The sequence below is a fragment of the Diabrotica undecimpunctata genome, chromosome 10, assembly GCF_040954645.1.
Source record: "Diabrotica undecimpunctata isolate CICGRU chromosome 10, icDiaUnde3, whole genome shotgun sequence".
NCBI classification, from domain to species: Eukaryota; Metazoa; Arthropoda; class Insecta; order Coleoptera; family Chrysomelidae; genus Diabrotica; species Diabrotica undecimpunctata.
In genome coordinates this window covers 38,292,248-38,316,123 of record NC_092812.1, presented here as the reverse complement: position 1 = coordinate 38,316,123, position 23,876 = coordinate 38,292,248, and the positions used below count along the sequence as shown (strand labels likewise).

At 32.4% G+C, this 23,876-nt stretch overlaps 1 protein-coding gene across 2 annotated transcripts in view; it reads right to left on the bottom strand.

Annotated features, from left to right (window-relative positions):
- LOC140452525 (HEAT repeat-containing protein 5B) overlaps window positions 1–23,876 on the bottom strand; it is a 62,439-nt gene that overhangs the window by 4,117 nt on the left and 34,446 nt on the right. For both annotated transcript variants that reach the window (XM_072546847.1, XM_072546848.1), the window contains 4 exons: window positions 23,500–23,821; window positions 15,036–17,053; window positions 8,214–8,427; window positions 516–655 (listed from right to left, as the gene is read on the bottom strand). In XM_072546847.1, the coding sequence (XP_072402948.1) occupies window positions 516–655; window positions 8,214–8,427; window positions 15,036–17,053; window positions 23,500–23,821 (2,694 nt within the window). The remainder of the gene's footprint in view (window positions 1–515; window positions 656–8,213; window positions 8,428–15,035; window positions 17,054–23,499; window positions 23,822–23,876) is intronic.

Here is a 23,876-nt window from a genome sequence, read left to right as displayed (position 1 = left end):
ATAAAATACAATTCATCTGAAATAGTTCTCAAAATACAAATTAAACAAACTATTTTATTTTTTTACTTAGAAATAGAAAAAAAATCTTCAAATAGTTTCATATTATGTCCTACACATAATGGTATTCTGACATATGCTTTCAAATGATATATCACACTTCATATATTCTCATTTAAGAAAAATGTCGATGTAGGTAAATAAAAAAATTTTTTCTCTCACTATCTTGTAAACTGAAAAAGTAAATTGATCTATTCAACCGTTTCGACCATAAAAGCTTTCCAAATTATTAAAGATAGTCTTTTTTACACAATTGCCATTGAATTTTGAAAGACCTTACGTGGTCATAGAAGCTGAACACGTTGAATAAAAAGAAATTATAAGTCAAAACTAATCACAAATGTATTGATTTTATAATTTATGCGATCGTTTCGCCAAGATATTTAAAATAGCAATACTCTTTTTTTAATATTGCAATGGAAATACAGTACGTTCTTTGGATAACATTCCAATTTTACCTGTGGATATTTTGGTCCTATTTTCATTAACCATTGCAAACTAACATCATGCAGTGACGAAGTATATTTATTCTTTTTTGAAGAACCAGGAGATAAGTAGCTTACTAAGGCCGGTACCAACAACGTCAACATTTGTAGACCTAGTAAAAGACAAAAATAAAATATGAATGGTAAAAATTGTATTAATGTATAATTAACTTGCGATATTATTCAATTCTACTAATTATGTCTACCTCTACAGAGGTATTGAATACATAACATGTTGTTCTAGTGAAGGCACTAAATACTATGAAAGTATAATTTTCGCTATTATAATTTACCTTTAGTACTAATTTTTAAATTTCTAATGGTTTAGCGTATTTATAAATCATCACTTAAGGTATACATCTATCGTTTAATATTTATATAATATTTAGAAATCATCATTTAAGGTATACATCTATCTTTTAAGGAGCCTATCACTTTGTCTTTATTGTGTTTTGTGTTTAGATCGATTAAGCTGTACATAAAATAAAAAGGCCATACTGTATCGACAGCATGATTAGAAAAAGTAAAAGTAATATTGTAGATTTCAAAGGGCTAGTTTGACCTCGAATACTTTTCCACACTGCAACTTGAAAGATCTTCTTTGTAGAAACTTATTTTGCACGTTTGTTTGATATGATTAAGGATTGAGATAAACGTCAGATGAACGTATAGGCAGCCTGTTATATTATATTAGTGTGTGTATACAAATAAACAAAAATAATATGTAACTATGTACCAATTATAGGGCCTTAAAATTAGGCAGATTATGAACATATATTAAGCAATAGTTGATTGATAAGTATATACAGAAATAGAAGTATTAATATGAACAACGTCCATATGGTATTCACTGATATATTGAGAAAGCTTTTTTTGAAGGATGTTTTTTGCGCGGATATCTCTGATTATACACTTTTGAAGCTAGTAAACCGTTTCTAAGGTATTCTCACAATACAAATGTCATGTCCATCAATTCTTCAGCTGAAAAATTCATATTTAAAATATACAAATTTGTTACAAATAACAATATATTATTAACAATATTATACTGTAACACAAGTAGAGACTATTTTAATCAATATTTTGATAAATACATTTAGCGTTTCTTTGTTATAAAGCATACTTTTTTTTCCAACCACCCAATGTCACATAAATATGCAGCCTTCCATAGTTATATTCACCGCCTAGAAACAATCCCACTATCACAATCCAACTACCAAACAGAACTCAATATTCTAAAGCAAATAGCATCCTACAATGGGTATGACCCCAACCTCATTAACAAACTTATTAATAAAAGACAACTCAAACTATTGAGAGAGGCTGCGTTCCCCAGAGACTTGACCATTAAACCTCATTATGCTTCTTTACCTTACCTTCAAGAACGTCTTTCTGGAGATATCAGATATATCCTAAAAAGATCTGTTGAGAATACCCACATTTCTTTTAAAGTCCTGAACAATCTAGGACAATGTTTAACCAATTCAAAAGATTGTATCAACTACATGGATCGTAGTGGTGTTTACAAATTACAGTGCTCTGATTGTGATGCTACATATATAGGTAGAACCTGTAGATCACTAACTTCCCGTTCCTTAGAACACACTAAAAAAGAGAACACTTCCACCTTCTCACAACATCTTGCACAACATAAACATACCCTCAACATACCAGAAGACGTCTCTTTGTTACATAATATACCCCAAAAAAATTTTCTAAAATTAGATCTATATGAAGACTTGGAAATAGTCAAAGAAAAGCAAAGAAGCCCCAACTGCGTTAATCGCCATGTATCTTTCAACCGTGACTTTCAACCCTTACACCGACAACTCTTCTCATAACCCACACTTCTCAAATTTACCCCATCTTCTTTATCTGACCTTCCTCTATAAACGTCAACACCTTAATCCTTCTTAACAATTTTTGCTTTTAAAACAACCATTCTCTCTACACTACTGTCACAACACTCCCTCCAAAAGAATTTTTTCAGCCCCCTTTTGTTAACATCATATCTATTATACCTCACTATTTCATTATTTTACAATCTCCACGTTTACATCATATTCATGCCCATTCTTTTTTCTTTTGCTATTTCTCTGTCATTTCATATATCTACCATCCACTCATTAGTTCTAAACTCAGTAACCATTTAAACACAATCCAGCAATTCATCAGAATTCACTTTCTCCCACTTTGCCAAAACCCTTAATCAACCATTGCTCCCCCCTCTCTTAGTCAACAACTTAGTACATCATACTCACAAATAAAATTTCAGGCTTTTATGTACCGAATTTAATATAATCAAAATATATTTTGTTCAGGGTGCTAGATGCTTCAAGCATGAAGGACCTCTTTCATCTCTAATTTTGTTGATTAACTCATTTATTTTCCTTTATCCCACTCTCCTTTATTCTTTAGTCATTTCATCTACTTTTATTCCTGCCAAGTCTCTGAGGATCTCAGCCTTTTCAATTTTTAAATTTAATCACATATATTATAACTTTAATTCCTTCAGCCGGAAGATTTTTAATCCCATTTCTCAATCTATTGGACTCACTTATATTAAAATTTTTACGATACGAGCAGTATTAAACTACTTCATTTAAATACGAAGTCTTACATTAGCTACAAATATATACTATTTATTTTTTTCCTTGTCCTAGATGTAAGCAACATAAAAGGACATTTCCATATATTTAAGCTAATTCGTCACAAATTACACTTTTTAGACCACACTCCATACGATAAAGAGTAACATAAGCGGCCTAATGCATACGTCATTCTCTTAAACATGACCTTCAACAACACCAGTAATTTACATCATGATGATTTAACATCATCAAAGTTTTTTAATCTTTTGGCTGTAGTAATACTATATTTAACTAATATTGTTTCATGGTACATTGACATTTTGTTTTTGACACCGTTCATGGGTATCTTCTTATCAATCAGTTACCAGCTGAAGTCCGTTTGAAGAGGTTTACTCTCCGGACACTGGAACTCACTTAAGCATGGGTGTATGTTACCTGAAGTAAAATTAAATTAAAATATTAAACATCATATAATATTATTAACATCATGTACAATCTTTGGTAACACATTACATTTTAAAGGGTTTTTACCCAAATATTTTGGTGGCTCAGGCATGGTAACCTGTAAGTATAACCATTTTGCTTTTTTTAACCTTAGTCAAAATTTTAAACCACGTTTGCTGTAATTAAATGGTTTATACTTATTTTAGGTATTTTAACCTGATGATGGAACAGTTGTTCCGAAAACGTTCGTGCTTTTAATGTTGCCCTTTTAAGGGTTTTTATAAAATAAAATATACCCACATACAAAGACTAACCTCTTTTTGTTATACGTGGTATACAGCCAGCTGCAGGAATTATTTTCCTTGTGGATACTTTATACATTCTCAAAATGTAGGTATTGACATTAAAAAGTTATTTAACTGATCTTACTCGTAAATACAATTTAACTAACGATAAATTTAGTTAAGAAAAGAGATCACAAATTCATTTATTTGCTAAAAATTACTAGGGTAGATATTAAATAGGTTGTTTATTTAATTTAATAATGAATAAATTGATACTGATTACATTTATTAGTCAGGTAAATATTATTTTGCAACATGATAAGTTATTAAATTCAACTAACTTTTACTAGCATATGCTTTTATTTTAGTGTATGTTTCTAAAATCAAATTATAATTTTTATTTTTACAAGAAAACTAATTGTTTAATAAAAAATCAGCAGAAACATAAAATAAATATATAGTTCTTGTCTAAATATATACAAAAAGAAACATGTTAGATATGTATAACCTCATACCAAAAGAAATGCCGTAATATGTTCTACAAATTACAATATTAGTGTTCCATTACAAAAATGAGAAAATTTTGTATTTGAAAATATTGATCACACTGTATATTGTATGGCTAGATGTCAAAGATATTAAATTATTTAAAAATATCACTACACTTGAAAAATTTTGACATGCCATTTACATTTTTATTTGCTTGAAAACCTAATCCACAGTCCTTTAAATATTTCCATTTTTCTCGATAAAAGTGTTTCGAAGCATTTCTAAAATGATCAACTTAAGACCTATAAAACATCATAAAAACATTTCATATTTTTAAAAAATGTATTCAAAAATGCTTTTATATATAGGGTGTGTATAGATTTGTTTTTCTAAATGGTAGAAAAACAAAACTTTAGTTCATTACGTTGTTCTGTAATGATATACATCAATTTTGTTATAAACATTTTTTTATACACTTCATAGTTTAGTCACAACAAAAGAAAACCAGAGGTTTGCGCACTATATTGTACTTCATAGTAAGTGACTTTTTATTAAAAATCTAAGCTTTCGTTTATGTTTATAGACTTCATCCGAGTTTAAATTACAAAAAAAAAAAGAACGAATTATGACAATTGGAGCTTAGTAAAAAATGGTAAAACTATTACAATCTTACCCAAATATTAGCACAAAAACTTAACGTGATTCGGGTGGTAAAATAAAATGCGAATTAACATCAAAGTATACACAAGACTTTTTTTACACAAGATTTTTAAACTTTATATTATCAAAACAGTTATTCAAAATATAACCAAACAATTATTGAAATAAACAAGTTGTTTTAAGAATGGAACTAATAGACTACCTAAGATCTGACGTCATAATCAGCGAAACTTAAAAACCTTTCCAAATATTTTTAATTTGTGTATATTTGTCCCATAAGAAGTTGGAAATATTGGTTTTTTTAATTGTTTGAATAGTAAATAAAGAAAAAATAAAGACTTTTGGTTATGAACATTCATTCTGTGCGACTGGTATTATTTTGATATTGAATTGATAAGGTAAGAACATCAAACTATTAAGATATTTACTCTTAATGTTCAGGTTTTAAGGTAATAAACTATTAAAGTCTTCTAGAACACCTCCAATGTATGGCCTACCCAAAATTCTCAAACCCAATCTTCTACGTCCCATTGTCAGTGCATACAACTGACCTACACAAGTACACAACAATTGGTCAAGTACTTGGCCAAAACTCTACAACCTCCCGCCGAAAATGCTTCATCCTCCGTCAAAAATTCTTTTTATTTCATCGAAATCTTATCAATACCCTATCTCACCGTCAGACATTCTAGTAAGTTTCGATATCGTTTCACTCTTTACAAACATTTCTATAGACGAAACTCTAAACATTCTGAAAACTCAATACAGTATCCAGCAAGACCACTTATCTCTAATTAAACATTGTATATCTAACACGTATTACATCTTCCAAAACCAGTTCTACAAACAAATAAATGGTGCCAAAATGGGCCAATTGGGGCATTGCCAATATCTATAAAAGACCTCGGGACCCGAGCACTATCCACATCAATGCTCAAACCCACATGTTGACTACGATATGTTGCCGATACATTCGTCATTTGGCCCCATGACAGGGATGCTTTGGTGTCTTTTCAAACCCATCTGAATTGTATACATATTAGTATCCAGTTCACGATGAAATGGAGGTAGAAACTGATTCAAAACTAGCGTTTCTCGACGTTATCATAAAGGAAAACCCATCCCAAGGTTTTCATCACTCTGTTTATCGAATCCACCCATACCAATGGATACTTGCATGTCAACTCTCATCATCCTCCTTCACAAATTAATTCAGTCATTAATACGCTTCTCTCCAGATCAATACGCCTTTGCGATGATGCAAGTAGAACCGCTGAGCTCTCTAGTTTAAAACAAGCCCTCATCATAAAGAAATACCGTCCACTCCACCCGTCAATCTAACTCCTACTGTCCGAAATGTTGGCGCCAACCCATGCACCAATCCCTACGCCAATCTCCATGCAAACAAATTTGTGCAAAATCTCGCGTAACACCCTTCAGCTCAATATCATTATCGCCATTAGAGTTATGCGGCGCTTTACTTCTAGCTCGGCTCTATGCAGCGCTTCAGCATTCTCTTTTACTGGAGGTCAGCGGTACTTATTGTTGATCTGACTAGACCATCACTCTTCACTGGAGATTAATTGGTCGGCGTCATTGGCAGCACGTTTCCTCATTGGACAACCCGGCAGATTCTTTATCGCGCGGTCAACTTCCCTTAGAATCGTTAGAAAATAACATTTGGCAAATCGGTCCGTCTTGGTTATCGCTAACCCAATCTTCATGGCCGAAAGGAATTCTGGATTCGATCGAAATTCCCGAATTAAAATTAGTAAGGCCTCAAACAATAAATTGTATGCAATTTTTGAATAATAATATTTTAAAAAAATACAGCTCGATGCATAAATTAATTCGCGTAATTGCCTATGTTAGTCGATTTATTTTTAACGCAAGGTTGAAGGAAAAAGATAGGCGCAATTTAAACGAATTAAAAGCTCAAGAGTTGGTCGATTAGCAACCTTTAATAATTAAGATAACGCAATTTTCGAATTTTCAAAAGAAATTAATTCTTTAAAAAACAAGGAGTTCGTTATTCCTCTTACCCCTGGACATTTTTTATTTGGTGATCCGATGACAAACAATCCTGAGACTGACCTTTTGTATATGTCATCCAATAAATTATCACCGTGGCAGCATGCCCAACAATTAACAAAAGTAGCACTTGTGGAAACGATGGTACAAGGAATATCTTCATCAATTGATCAGCAGCAATAATGTAAATGCTACTGATAATGGTCGATGCTTTGGTGTTAATTCTTGAAGACAACTTGCCACCGTTGCAATGGGCAGGTGGAAGCATCACATCGGTGCACCCTGGAGAGGACGGCATTGTGAGAGTGGTAACTCTGAAAACCAAAACTGGAGAGTACAAACGTTGCGTGAAGAAGTTGTGCCCACTTCCGATCAGCTAGATAATCGATTTCAAAGACAACTTCAGTTTGATCAGTAGTTTAAGGCGGGCGGCATGTTCCGTCTCCTTATAGTTTAGTTCATTTTGTTTTTCGATTTTATTTTATTATTTTAGATTCATATCGGTAATTCTCTAAGTTTGTGTAAATTAGTTTCCAGAAATTTCTTAAAAGATTAAAATACATTCATTCTTATATATTTCTGGGGAAAATTTGTCTATTATAATCCGTATCTTTAGAAAGTAGGTATTTTAACAGTTCCAGTTAGTCGAAGCCAGCGGTTATTGTTCGATACGTATTTACGTGTTTCTGAGAAGGACAATATGAACGATTTTGTGTAGTTTACGTTCTTCCTCAAGATAAAATTTTATGGTTTTTAGAATCGACCTTCCCTCTCCTAGGGACTTCTATTAAGCATTTTTGTAGATTTGATGTATTGTTGTAGTTAGTAGCCAGCGAAACTAAGTTCTGTAAACACGTACAGTAAATAATAAATAATTCTACGAAAATTGTATATTATTTTAATTTGATAAATATTTTATAGCAACTATATGTCACGGTAAACTAATCGTGGGTCAATTCAGTTGTTGCACTCTTTAATTTAGTTGTTATTATCCCCAGCTCACCCAAACTTGACATTTACTAATTCTCTATTGCTCCATAATGTATTTTATTACCTACTATTTATATTTGGAATAAATAAAACTAAAAAAGGCTTTATTTACTACTAATTACCAAAGTTTTTGTATAAAAATATACGGCAAAATATATGTTTTGTATAAAAAATATACTTACGTTTTTCAGGTTCTGCTAGTTCGATGAGAGATTCTATCGTGGTGATGGTTTCAACGATGACTAAGAGTTCACCATCAGAATAAGGTCTTTTGGCAGCTTCTGAATATAAAAACTCCACTAAATGTGGGGCCAAGGAATGAATGTAAGGAACAGATATCAACGGATTATGATGTGCAAAAATCGATTTTAAAGTTCTTACGCATTTTAATTTTACCTAAAATAAAATATTAACTTCATAAATTTAAGATTTTATGTCCTCGAATTGAAAAGTGATATTAAAAAATTAAACTTGAAACGTGACAAAAAATTATATACATATAGTTAACAATTAATGTATGTATTTGATTAAAGGTGTTTAACTGTTTGGAAAATAATTTTGATTATTAAAATTCCCCATAAACTTATTTAACCATGTCTTTCTTTTTTTCTTTTTCACATTTTTGGTTTTATTTTACAGACAAATATTTTATTGCATATCTCGCAAATTGTTAGGAGCGACTCCATTAATAATCACTTCTTGTCTATGCTAAAGAACCACTTCTTGTCTTGATAATGCTAAATTAAAAGTTATAAACTAAATAAAGCATTTTGAGTAAAAAAAAACATTTCGGAGACCACATTGTGTGGTTCCTGTTTTCTCCTTATATTTGTGGTAAAATAACATTCAGATTCAAAACTTAACTCATCAAACTTACCAATGATCAAACGTACTTGATATTTTAAAAAAACTTATCACATTGTATTTATTAACGATTTGGCATTCATATTTATAAATATTATTAAATAAGTAGACTAATACAAAATTCAATCTTCCATAGCCATCTTTAACACTTCAACGTGAATATCATCTGCATCAGGGGATTTTCCAATGACTAATTTTAATCATATTCGAATTACGAAATACGTGCTAAAGTTTCAAAATGTATAAATCAAGAAATGAAAAGATTAACATTAGAAATGAAAAACACTGAAAATATGAACATTATGTGGAGCAAAATCAACGATTCTGTTATAAAGACACATAACGAAACTCAACAAAAGAAAGAGAAAAGTTAAAAACTTTGGATGACTCAAGAAATACTAGAAATCATGGAATAAAGAAGAAAATACAGAAACAAAAACGCCGATAAATACAGGGAAAAACATAAATAATTAAAGAACAAAATAAAAGGCTAAGGAAAAGTGGATGATTGAAACATGCATTGATATGTAGGAATTGCAGAAAATAACGTGATCATTATAATTTACATAAAAAAGTAAGAGAATTATTAGGAAAATCACGAACAAATACACCTAACCGATTGATTGACAAAAACAATAAACTTATTAATAACCCAATTGAAATAAAACGAGTATGGACTAAATATATTAAAAATCTTTTCATGAACACAAAAAAAGAAACAACTCAAATTGATGGCGAGGAAGCTCCAATAATATTAAAATCAGAAGTGTAACATGCTATAAATAACTTTAAATCTGTCAGAGTCCCTGGATCAGATAAGGTTCACATCGAGTTGATTAAACTTATAGATGTTAAGACAATTTAAGCGCAATAACTATCATCTTTAACAACATATACAAAGCTGGTGAGACAACTACAGAATGGCTGTTATCGACCTGTGTTCCACTACCAAAAAACAAGAACTTCAAACACTGTAATGACTATAGATTAATCAGCTTAATGTCACAATTATTGAAAACATTTTTAAAGGTTATACATGCAAGAATATTCAGAAAGTGTGAATCGGATATGAGTAATAGACAGTTTGGCTTTCGTAATGGCTTCGGAACAGTAGAAGCTCTGTATAGTTTGACAACTTTTGCTAAAAAATGTCTAGACCAACAAAAAGATATTTTCGTCGCATTTATAGATTATGAGAAAGCTTTCGACAAAGTTAAACATAACATTCTCATGGAATATCTATAGCGAAACGGACTCGACAAAAATGATATTAACATAGTGAGAAATCTCTATTGTAACCAACAGGTTGTGGTAACATTAGATAGAAATAGCATGGATACGCAACAGATAAGTAGAGGAGTGGGACAAGGCTGTGTACTTTCTCCATAATTAGAGTTTTTTACACACGCACTTGAAAACTGTACAAAAGGGATCAAGATAAATGGTGAACATATAAATAACATTCGTTATGGCGACGATACAGTCAGATCAAGTATCCGACTTTATGTCCAATCTTTTCAAAAATGTGAGAAAACTCTTAAGTTTTTATATATGTTATAACCTATTGAATTTAACAATATTTAAAAATTAGTGAACATCCCTATTTGGTTGACGAATGTATTGTCGTATTATAAGAAAACATTGCGAAATTAATCCAATCATCCCAATATGTGTGATCGTCTTTGATATAGTGCTTTAGATAGTCTACTAAGGTAGCATTAGATCTTTTGTTTTTCTTCATTTTAGACCATTTGAATTTACTTTAATTCTCTTATTTGTACGATGAAATCCTGAATGACCAGAAATGGAATTAGAATGCTTTTCTTGTAGGATTTCAGGATTTTTTTCAGTATCTGGAGGTATTATAAAGTTTTGATGAATGGTTATATGTATATTATTAGCTATAAGACTGAGTTTGACTAGTAAATTGAATAGCTCAGTCACTTTTTGAATTATTTTTTGCAACAGTAATTTCGTTTAGATCGAATTTGATAATTTAGAGCATTTAAAAGGTAGCATTAGATCTTTTGTTTTTCTTCATTTTAGACCATTTGAATTTACTTTAATTCTCTTATTTGTACGATGAAATCCTGAATGACCAGAAATGGAATTAGAATGCTTTTCTTGTAGGATTTCAGGATTTTTTTCAGTATCTGGAGGTATTATAAAGTTTTGATGAATGGTTATATGTATATTATTAGCTATAAGACTGAGTTTGACTAGTAAATTGAATAGCTCAGTCACTTTTTGAATTATTTTTTGCAACAGTAATTTCGTTTAAATCGAATTTGATAATTTAGAGCATTTAAAAGGTAGCATTAGATCTTTTGTTTTTCTTCATTTTAGACCATTTGAATTTACTTTAATTCTCTTATTTGTACGATGAAATCCTGAATGACCAGAAATGGAATTAGAATGCTTTCCTTGTAGGATTTCAGGATTTTTTTCAGTATCTGGAGGTATTATAAAGTTTTGATGAATGGTTATATGTATATTATTAGCTATAAGACTGAGTTTGACTAGTAAATTGAATAGCTCAGTCACTTTTTGAATTATTTTTTGCAACAGTAATTTCATTTAAATCGAATTTGATAATTTGCGTCTGATGTGGTTTTCAATTTCTCTTAATAATCTTTGATAATTTCATCTTCGATAATTTCATTGTCGGCGGGAAGAAATAGGGCAATGTTATTATGAACTTGGTAGAAGTTATTGGCTGTTTCTTGTATTTTTTCGTAATGATTTTTTGGATTTGCTAATAAAATCGGAATAGGAAGGATTTTTTAGAATCATGGTAAGATAAGTATCTTGGGTAAAATCTACCGGTAGTCGACTTAAGATATCAGCATTATTATTAATTTGCCTTTCTTGTATTTTATTTCCATTCGTCTAAGATCAATCTCCATCAAAAGTGTCTGAAAGATTGATCTTTTACATTAAACAACCATGTTAAAGGCTTGTGTTCTGTAAATATGACAAATTTGTTAGAATATAGACAAACTATGGCTAGAAGTTCTGTTTCGGTCGTATAATAGTTTAGTACTTGTACAGGCCATAGAAAAATCGTTAGGTAGATTATCTTTTAACTAAACCTATTTCGTACTTGATCGCATCTGTTGTAAGATAAAAGGTTTAGTGAGAAATCTGGATACTGAAGAATTGGCTTGGAACAGAGATCTCGCAGGATTTCAAAAGTGTCTTGTTAGAGACTGGTCCAATTAAATTCGGCATCTTTTTTTCAATAATTTAGTGAAAAGATGTGCTAGGATGGAAATGTTTTGAATAAATCGGCGATAGTAGCCGGCTAAACCAAGAAATGATTTAATTTGAATAGGATTTTTATAAAAACTCAGCGACAGCTTTGACTGTGTTATGATCTAGTTTAACATCATCAATATTTCGTTAATCGCTATATCGTTTAACACCTTTAATTCGTTATATCCTCCCCTTTCATATGCAATGTCGCATGTTAGAATTCGATCAATTATTTATTTTGTACCCAGAAGACGCCCTCTTTAAGTCAATAAATCAAAATTTGTCTTAAATCTATTTTTATCCTTAGTGCTCTATGATATCTCGTATGACGCTATACGTTAATTAATAACGACGATGCTTTGCAGTGCCCTTTTGGTAGTCGCCCTTTTTCTTAATCTAAATATATTTGTTATATACTAGATGCCTTTATGAGATGATGTTATGGTTGATTTTTCTATAATTAATTAATTATTAATTCTATTCGGTAAACCCTATCAGATGACACCTCGCATATCCCTGTACGGTAAGTTGTTTAGCCACTACATACCTACGGTCTTTATGGTCCATCGCCATGTTTAATTTTTCTACATGATTGTACCACTCTCCTCTCATTTCCAACGACCCCATCATATGTTACGATCGGACCAATAGGCATAAAGATACATATATGTAATACCTCTAGAGCATTCTTCTTCTCTTCTTGATGTGCCTATCCATTACGAATGTTGGCAATTATCATGGCAATCTTTATCTTATCTGCAGCAGCGCGGAAAAGCTGCACATATGTTGTACTGATCCAGATTCTGAGGTTCGTTAACCAAGATGTTCTTCTTCTTTCTGGACCTCGTTTCCCAAATATTTTTCCTTGCAGGATGGCTTGAAGGAGAGCATATCTGGATTCACTTCACATAATATGTCCGAAGAATTGTAACTTTCGAGATTTGATGACGGTCAGTACCTCTCGGTTCTTATTCATTCTTTTGAGGACCTCCTCATTTGTGACTCGGTCAGTCCACGGGATCTTAATTATTCTCCGATATAGCCACATCTCAAATGCTTCCAGTTTTCTGCAGATATCTTCGTTCAAGGTCCACGATTCAACACCATAAAAAAGAACAGAGAAGACGTAGCATCGCAGCATTCTTACTTTTGTATTAAGAGAAAGGTTGTGACTCTTGAAGAAGGCCCCCATCCGATTCCGATGCGTGCTCTAATCTCCTGGTTGTTGGTCCATTCTTCATTTATTATGGTGCCGAGGTAGTTATAGTGCGTCACTCTTTCTACAGGGGATTGGTTGACGTAGAGTTGACCTTCTGTTATCCTTTTCTTCCTTCTACTTCCTTTCTACCTTCTGTTAAGCTTTGTTTTCTTAACGTTTATATTGAGTCCATATTGTTGACTGTAATACGTGATTTTGTTCATAAGAACTTGTAGTGTCTTCTAAGTTGTCCGCAAATACTATGGTGTCATCTACATATCTGATGTTTAGCCAGTAACCATTTAGTAGAATACCTTTATCAGTTTCGTGCAAAGCTTCGATAACTATTCTTTCAGAGTACAGATTGAAGATTAGAGGAGACAAAATACTTGCCTCACTCCACGCATGATTTTCACATAATCAGTGTGTTCACCTTCAACTCTGAGATTTGCTGTCTGATTCCAGTAAAGATTTCTAATTATTTTCAGATCTTGGTTGTTAATTCCTGCTTCTTTTAGTATTTGCATCATCTTGGCGTGCTGTACTCGATCAAACGCTTTCTCGTAATCAACTAAACATGCGTATACGTCGCAGTTGACGTCTCTGCATCTCTGGAATAAGACTAGTACTGAGAAAAAAGCCTCTCTAGTACCAACAGCATTTGTGAACCCGAACTGGTTCGCATGATGTTGTTTAATTTGTCTATACCATTCAATTCTGTTCGTTAAACCCTATTACATGACACATCGAAGTTCCCTGTACGTTAAGCCGTTTAGGCACTACATACCTACAGCCTTTATAGTTCATCGCTATGTTTAATTTTTCTAAATGATTGTACCCTTCACCTTCTCTCCTTTCCAACGACTCCTAATACGTTACGATCCGACCTTTATAATTATATTAATTTGGATAATAGTTGAACTACAAAAATAATTTATAAATTAATTTGAATTAAAAATAGCGAATTACTGGCGCCTTAAAATTATCGATTAACGGATATCAGAATTATGACAGTCAGTAATGTAGATTCCTTCGACGTTAACATATATCGTCCTCACTATTACTTATCTAAAAGGTAATTCTCTCTACACGTTGATTTTCATATCTCTGTAGTAGAACAAACTTTACAAATCTATGATCATATACAATAGAGGGTAAAAGTGCTAATCACTTGGAGACACTTCTTCCATCTCTAGACTGGAAATACATGCTATATAAATCAGCGGCACACAGCTCAACGGACCTATACTACATCTACATTATGGCTTGAATCAATAACCAAGTCCAGACTGAGTTGGAATATTAACAGGAAACAACACAACAATATATGAAATTTTCCATGTAATAATCTACATTCGTAAATCTCGCACGTATATATCAAGTACGATGTAGATGTCCCAGATATAAATTACACAATCGCAAAAGAAGACCTGCATAAATGTTGCAATTTAATAAATCTCTCCCTTATTCTGTCCAGAGTTTTAAAGTTTTTTACTATATTCAAATATTTAAACAGAACTAGGCGTGTGTTAATTTTGGCTCGAAGCTTTAAATTGATAACCTATACCAATCATATAGGTACAATAGGATTTAAGTATCTGGTTATTGTAAAGTACGGACAAGCTAAGATGATCTGAATGATCCATTTAATCATATAAACTTATAAAAAAATTTCAAGTATACTTACTATAGAATCTGAACTTTCGAAACCCTGCCTAAAATGGTTGATGCAAGGATACTGAATATTTGGTACGGTAACTACTTTATAGGGAGCGTTCAATACAAAAACTGCTATCGCTAACATCATTGTGACTTCATCTAATTTATTACCATCACTTCTTGTCTTTGCTAGATCAATTATTTTCGCTAGAGCACTCTGAAGTAATTTTTGCCAGTTGTTAGCAGTTTCTGGATGATTAGAATAATTATCTGTTGCCAATATTCTTAAGCATTTCAATGCCGCTTGAATACATGAATTATTTGCTAAAACTGTACTATCTGCTACGTTCTTTGTTGCCATTTCTTTTATAACTCCTGTTACCAGATGCAAAATTGTAGGCAGAATAGACAAGGCTCCTTTTGGGGAACACAAATAATGAAGTTTTTCTAAACATTTAATAGAAGCTGCTATTAACTGATTACTCTTTTCAAAAGTTGATGTTATTTTGAGGGAATTAATAACGGCGGTATTCTCAGAAGGACTTATTGTAGGTAAGAGTCGGATTAATAGACACAGACAAACTTCTAAAATGGATACAACCAAAGACTTTCCAGGAATCAGATCTCCTAAATCTCCTTCTTCGAAAATATTTACATTCTTTATATTTTTCATTTCGTTTAATTTTTTCTCCTTTTGTTTGTCAATGTTTTCCTGTGCGGCCTTTATAACTTGTTGCAATACTTCTAAACATAATAATTGACAAGTGTGATTGTCTCTAGTTAAAATAAGTCGATGAAGGACATTACATAATTCAATGCCTAAAAATGAATCAGATACGAGTAATTTTCTAGTATATTCCGTGTCGAGTAACGTATATAATGCGTGTAGACAAGTTTTTACACTTTCTAACGGTTCTATAGAACGTGGACTACAAAGTGCTTCCATACATATTCCAAATAATAAATGAAATATATCTGAGTCTTCATTGATTTTATTACTCTTAACATTACCATTCGTATCTTGGTTTGATTTAAAAGTTCCGGAGTTTAGCCATAATGCAGCCGCATGAAGGATAGGGGACCAGAAAGATGTATAGTAAGTTCTTGACAGGTCCATTGTTTCGTTAGTATAAAAAGCACCACCATCATGAGGCAATTGACTAGAAAATTCACTTGGTAATGAAAGCAAAGCATAGTCTTTCAGTGCTAATAACCAATATTGTGACAAACTCACTAGTTCAGGTTGTACGAGAGTTAACAAACTTTCTCCTTGGCTTTCATAGTTTGTAAATTCATTGTTATCATTATCATTTGTTAATGTTATTGTTACAGTAAAACTAGAAACAGCATCACTTCCTTTCATAGCAACAATATATACTTCGGCCCAAGCTTTTAATATAGATAACTTTTCAAGAGTGACTAGGCTTTCGTTGTATAACTGACTGGAATTATTCTTGTTCCTAAATTTGGTAAGGGAAGACACAAGTAACTGATGTACTCTTTTCAAATCGTTAAGATCTCTTGCAACATTTGATCCAATCCAAGTCGAACAAACTTCACAAGCAGCAGCTGTTACTAAAGACGATGTATCAGGTAAAAATGCAGGTCTTAAGGCGGCTCCTACTTGAGCTTGATACTGTTCGAGAAGCAGATGTCCTGGAAATTCTGGTTCCGGAACTTTGGCAAATTTCTCTATAATATCTTGCATTGTTTTTAATCCTTGTAAACGCAATGGATCGGAATCACTAGTAGCCGCAATAAATGCCATTCTAATGAGATCAGATAAATGCAAGCAGAGGAAATCATTTCTTCCTTGTTTGAGTTGTAATTCTTTAGCCTTTAGAAGGTCAAAGTGATCAGTCTTATTCGATTCACAAACAGCAATAATCTTTCGAACACACTCCGCTGCAAACACTCTAGTTGGCCATCTTGGTTGAATCGTGGGATGAGATGGGTCTTCTTCTGCATGGAACTCGACTTGGTCATCAGCTTCAAAGATTTCTTCAACATCCACGTTTAAAATATTTGAACGATCGTCATTAGTATCTGCAATAAAGGAGACATGGTATATTTGTGTTGGTATCTACTGATCTGTTGTAAATGTGAAATTCCTTTTTGTTTCACAGTTAAAAATATAATCAATACAAAACAAGTATCAACATATAGAGGGTGTCCCATTAAGAATGTGACATCCTAAATATACAGAAGAACTGAAGGTCCCTGCTTCAAAATAAGAAGTTACCACAAAAAAAGAGTTAGATAAAATGTTGCTCGTTTCCGAAATACAGGGTGTGAAGGTTAACAATACAAAAAAATATTGATCAAATTTTTATTACTCGGCATTTTCTTAAACATCATAGGATATACCTGTCAGTAATAAGCTTTATTAATTTTATATCATTGGCGTCAAGCATGAGCAAGCAAAGTTTTCCCTCCTAAATTTTACGCTACTGACGGCACACTAGTTCTGATAACCGTTTTATAGTTTTCGATATTGTTACGTAAATTATATATTTCTGTTCGAAACGTATATAATGGCAGATTTTCAAGATATTAGCACTTAAAAGGGGATACCTTTCATTCCAATTTACTTTCAAATTTTAAAACTTCGCCTATATTTTTCTTATCGTGGATATTAATTATGATGAGATATTTAAAATGTATTGTTCCGTTAGGGACTATTATAAAATCTCCTTACAAACAAATAGGGACAGTGCATACAGAGCAAATGTAATTATTTTATTCAAAAATAATCAAATATCTCTAGTGTGTATCACAGTCATCAGTAAGAAAATAAAACTTCATAATAAAATTTATATATATATATATATATATATATATATATATATATATATATATATATAGATATATTGTATTAACAAAGTTATACATAATTATAAATACACACTTTTTAGACCTTAAATTCAATCAATTAGCTCATCAATTGTCTTACTCTAAACATTGGTTGATTTTGTTGTTCCAAAGCTAAAAACAGTTTATTGTAAACAAACGATTTTATGTTACACCATAATACAAATCTAGATGACTAATTCAAGAACTGCGTGAACGATCAAATTCGCTTCCACGTCCAAACCAACTATAATTATGGAAAACATAAATTAAAATAATTTCGAACTTGCAATGCACTGGTACAGTTATATTAAAAAAAAAGGGTACAAGTATTAGAAAGAGAAGTTAACGTAATATTCTTTTCACAAGATTGGAACGTCTGCTTAAAATGTAAGAAACCAGGACACGTGGTAGCAGCCTGTAACGAACCTACAAATATATCTGCGATACAAAAAACTCCACTAAGTTCTACAACTTCTAATACTACACCTATTGCTGATTTGGCTGCACAAACTGCAACAGCATCGTTTCCTACGGAAACCTTTTCCTTTGCCAGTGCGACTAGTCAACCTGCAATCTCCACCATCACACCAAAGTACCTTTTCACAACCTACTGAGTCAGAATTAGCCAACATACAGAAGTAACCGAAAACAAAGAAATATATTCAAAACGCTCTATAAATGAAGTCATATCTCCAGAAACCCCATTTGTAACACCAAAATTCACAAAAACTATAAAGACGCCAAAGACAACTAAACTTGGAGAAACTCATTCGGATTTATCCATTTTATCCCTCATAGAACCAGCCAAAACCTTCATCAATAATCACGAATCACCATTTGCACTGAACTGTGATCAATTAACCCTCATACTAGACAACACTGCGGGCTTTCACTTCAGATTTACTCTGTCTCACACACATTTTAAAACAAATCCGTCCCTATTTAAAAGAAATATCAATAAACATCATAAACAAAAAAAATTTGCTTATCTTGGAGAGCGGGCTATGAGTTAGAAAGTGACGCATCGCAGTCATTACAAACCGACACTTATTATCAGCTATCCTCCTAGTTCTATATTTTTTTATATCTTATTTCTTACATTTAACTCGATAGTATAATGGAATATTGATGGATTTTTCCATCGCTTGGCTATACTACAGATTATCATTGCCGAAAACTGTCCAAACATAACTGTCTACAAAAAACTCCAATAGAAATAGAGTCGTAAACAATACACATGCTTCCATAGACATGATGCATTTTAACCATGCTAGTGGTGGTGTTGTCATGTTCATAAAAAAGTCTTCCGATGCAAATTTATTTCCCGTAGTAACCAATTTAGAAGCTATAGTCTTCAAAATTAATTCCTCCATGTCATTTTATCTGTATAATATGTCCATTAATTCCAACTCACAGGTAAATTATGCAGACATACTACACTTAATAGACCAAATTCCAATATCACGTATAATCGTAGGTGACTTAATTGGACACAGTATAATATGGGGATCTTCTAATACAAGAAGGATGGAAAGAATAATACATAACCTAATAAATACACTTAATTTAAATTTTCTTAACGATGGAACCCCCACTAGATTTAACTCAACATCAGGAGAATCCTCAGCAATTGGCCTAAGTCTCTGTGATCCAATTTTAACTCTTTGCGAATCCTGGGAAGTGCTGTCGGTAACCTATGGCGCCGACCATCACCCCATTAAAATTTGCAATACTAATACCCTACCGGATCCACAAGACACATTTGTTTCAAAATGGAAAACCGAGAAGGCTGATGGGCTGAGCTTTTCAACTTATATTGATAATTCCATAGAAAGCTGTGAAATAAACTACTGTGTACAGTACTAAAAAAGTTCTAAATAGGTTTAAACGGCATAAAACCCAAGAAAGTAAAATCGAATTCAAATGCTTAAAAGCTAGAGCCCAATGAATTATAGGACCCTTAAGCTAACGGGGACAAATGAGCGGAATCCAATTTAACCTACGTAATATTTTTACACCCATTTTTCACTAATTTATTACCACCCTAATAATTTTTCACCACCTAACCACCCTTAATGGGAACGATTCTGCTGGCTGAAGGTTCAAGTTAGCAGAATTCAGAAAAAAAAACTTTTTGCCGATGGCATATTTTTTACCCATTTTTCACTAATTTATTACCACCCTAATAATTTTTCACCACTAAACCACACTTAAGGGGAGCGATTTTGCTGGCTGAAGGTTCAAGCTAGCAGAATTCAGAAAAAAAACTTTTTGCCTATGACATATTTTTTTCACCCATTGTTCACTAATTTATTACCACCCTAATAATTTTTCACCACCAAACCACCCTTAATGGGAGCGATTCTGCTGGCTTAAGGTTCAAGCTAGCAGAATTCAGAAAAAGAAACTTTTTGCCTATGCCATATTTTTTCACCCATTTTTCACTAATTTATTACCACCCTAATAATTTTTCACCACCAAACCACCCTTAATGGGAGCGATTCTGCTGGCTTAAGGTACAAGCTAGCAGAATTCAGAAAAAAAACTTTTTGCCGATAGCATGTTTTTTTACCCATTTTTCACTAATTTATTATCACCCTAATAATTTTTCACCACCAAACCACCCTTAAGGGGAGCGATTTTGCTGGCTTACAGTAGAACTTGAGGAACTAAAAGAATTCCAAAAAAATATTTATGATATACCACAGTGCTCTGCTAGGTTTTTATGAATTTATTACCACCTTAGTAATTTTTCACCCGTTAACTACCCCTTATGGAAAGTCAATAATTCTAGATTAAAATTTAAGGGGAAATTTACTTTTTTTTTCAAATTCACTATCCTTTACTTATAACTAAAATAAAAAAACTGTTTTTTAAATGTTTACTAAACTTTAACCACCCTACACCCCTAAATCAATCTTATTTGGAAACGTTCCTGATAGCTTAATATTTGAAATATAAAACATACATTTTTGAAATACCACAGTGTTCTGCTAGGTTTTAACGAATTTATTACCACTCTAGTAATTATTCACCCCTCAACTGCCTCTTATGGAAAGCCAATAATTCTATTTGTTTAAAATTTAAGGTGAAAAAAACGTTCTTTTACAATTTCACTCTTCTTTACTTATAACTGAAATAAATACTGTTCTGTTAAGTTTAGACTTAACTTTTATCACCATGATAATTTTTCACCAATAAACCAATCTTATTTGGATATGTTCCTGCTAGCTTAATATTCGAGCCAGCGGAATTAATAAAAAATATTTTTAAAATACCACAGTGTTCTGCTAGGTTTTTACGAATTTGAAGGTGATGAAAAATCTATTTTTACAATTTTACTGTACTCTATAAATCAATATTTCTGTTAGTTTAAAATTTATGGCGATTTTTTTTTATATTCCACTTTAGTCTACTTATAATTGAAATAAAAAAGTGTTCTGGTAAGTTTTTACTACACTTTCACCACCCTGATAATTTTCCACCACTAAAGCAATTTTCTTTGCAAACGTTCCCACTAGCTAAATATTAGCCAGCAGAATTAAATATATATATATATATATATATATATATATATATATATATATTTGTGGAATACCACAGTGTTTTAATAGGTTTTTACAAATTTATTACCACCCCATTCATTTTTCACTTCTTAACTACTCCTTGTGGGAAGTCAATATTAAGCTATTAAGCGGAAGCTCGAATATTAAGCTATTAAATAAAAATATTGAAATACCACACGATTCTGCTCGATTTTTACTAATTTTTCGCCTTTCAACTAACCCGTGGGAGCTTAGGTTAAAATAAAAAAATAATTTTTAAATACCACTGTATGCTACAAAGCTTTTGCAATTCATTTATCACCTTCACAATTGTTTACAGACAAGATACCAAACGAGTTACTGAAATATTGTGGAGCAGCAATGACAGAACAATTAACAAAATTAATGAATAAAATTATAAAACACAATATAATACCGGAAGAATGGAGAACGAGCCAACTAATTCTACTATTCAAAAAGGAGATAAAAAACAGTCAGAAAACTACACAGGTATAAACTTGTTAAATACTACGCTAAAACTTACAACTAAAATTTTACAAGTGCTAATAAATCAGAGGAAAAATTTAGCAGATGAACAACAGAGTTTTCGTAGTGAAAAATCGTGTACAGATGCAATATTCGTTATAAAGCAAATTACTGAGAAATCACTAGAGTATAATAGACCAGCATTTCTGTTTTTGATTGACCTAAAGAAAGTGTTATCCTTCCATTAGTGTTTCTCTCGTTAGTTTATTAACTAGTACGGGGTCTGGTCTATTATGTGCTACTGTTTGGTCTATTATGTGCTACTGTTTGGTCTGTAAGCACAATGAGGTTACAGTATAATTTATCGTTGTCTTATCCAGATTTAGTCATACGGCTCACACTTCCTCTAAGGGGAAAATTTACTCATCCCAGATACCTAGGGTATCAAAAGGATTGAGCTCTGGTGGGACTCTTTCTATAGAGATGTTCATCAAGACTAAGCTGTTTTATGTTCTCTAAGAGGCTGTTCGGAATAATTCCAGTAGTAGAGAGCATAATAGGTATCGTCTGAGTACTTTCCATTCTCCATTGTCTCTTTATTTGTATTTCAGATCTCTGTACTTAGAGATTTTTTCGTTATATTTAACAAGCAGATTATTATTGTTAGGTATCGCCACATCTATTAGTGTTGTCTGTCTAGTAAGTTTATTAACTATTATGAGATCCTGTATATTATCTGCCACTGGTTGATCTGTGAGCACAGTAAAGTTTATAATTGTCGTTTTCAAGCATTCTGTCAGGGACAGCGTACAAAATGGGCAACACAGCAATAAAGATTCTATGCTACGCAGACGACGCAGTAATAATATCAAATAATGACGATGACCTACAACGAATTGTCCACGCTTTGGAAGCTAACGCAGAAAAGTTTAACCTGAAAATATCAGCACTAAAAACAAAGTCACTCGTTATTGCTAGACAGTCAGTGAGATGCAAAATTGTAATAAACGAAGAAATAATAGAACAAGTATCGAGATTCACCTATCTGGGAATGCAAATATCGTATTATGGAAACATTTGCTAAAGAACCCACATACAAGCTAATAAAGCAGCGTACGTGTCAGGATGCCTACGAGACGTGATATGGAGAAATAAGAACATGAGTATAGAAGCAAAAACACGCATATATAAGACTTTTGCACGACCGATATTAACCTATGCTATAGAAACAAGAGAAACAACAATTACAAGGATATCTTAAGAACAACAGAGATCAAAACACTGAGGGCGATAGCAGGTAAAACTTCAAATGAGGGATTTAATTAGGGACTCGATCTACAACTAGCTCTTGGTTATAAATCTCCCGTTCGACTTCGCTTCTGGTGGTATCGCGTCTAGTCTCTGGGATAAGATTATTTCTTATAATTACCCGGTATTGATCTGCTATGTTTGTTTGTATGACAAGGGCCCGCCTCTTTAACACCCTGCCATCAAGGTCCCGCATGCTGTCACGTCCAGTGCCGGCTCCAAACGTGCCCTGGCAATCCCCAGGGAGTTGTCTTATTATTATTATTAGTTTAAACGTTATTAATTTAGAAATTTACTTACCTGTACTAATTGTCAAAACATCTTTGCATAAGCCTAACCATTGGGATAGATTACTTGCAGCGAGAACCTGCAGCATACTAATGATGGTGTCATGAATATCCTTTATAAGAGCAAGATCTGTTTCAGTATCAAGCATACTGAAAAATACTCCCGGTAGTCCTGACTCCGTTATTAAGAGACCTTCCACTTTATTATTATCCCTACTTTCGTTAGCCAAATTCAAAGCATGTTCACAAACTTCCTTGGCTTCTCTTTGAACTAGCTGTCGTAGACAGGATATAGCTGCTTTTCTTAACAAGAGATGATTGCTTGATAATGTTCTCTGGAAAATAATATCTTTTAACGTGAGTAGGATTTTAAATAAATGTATAAGCTTA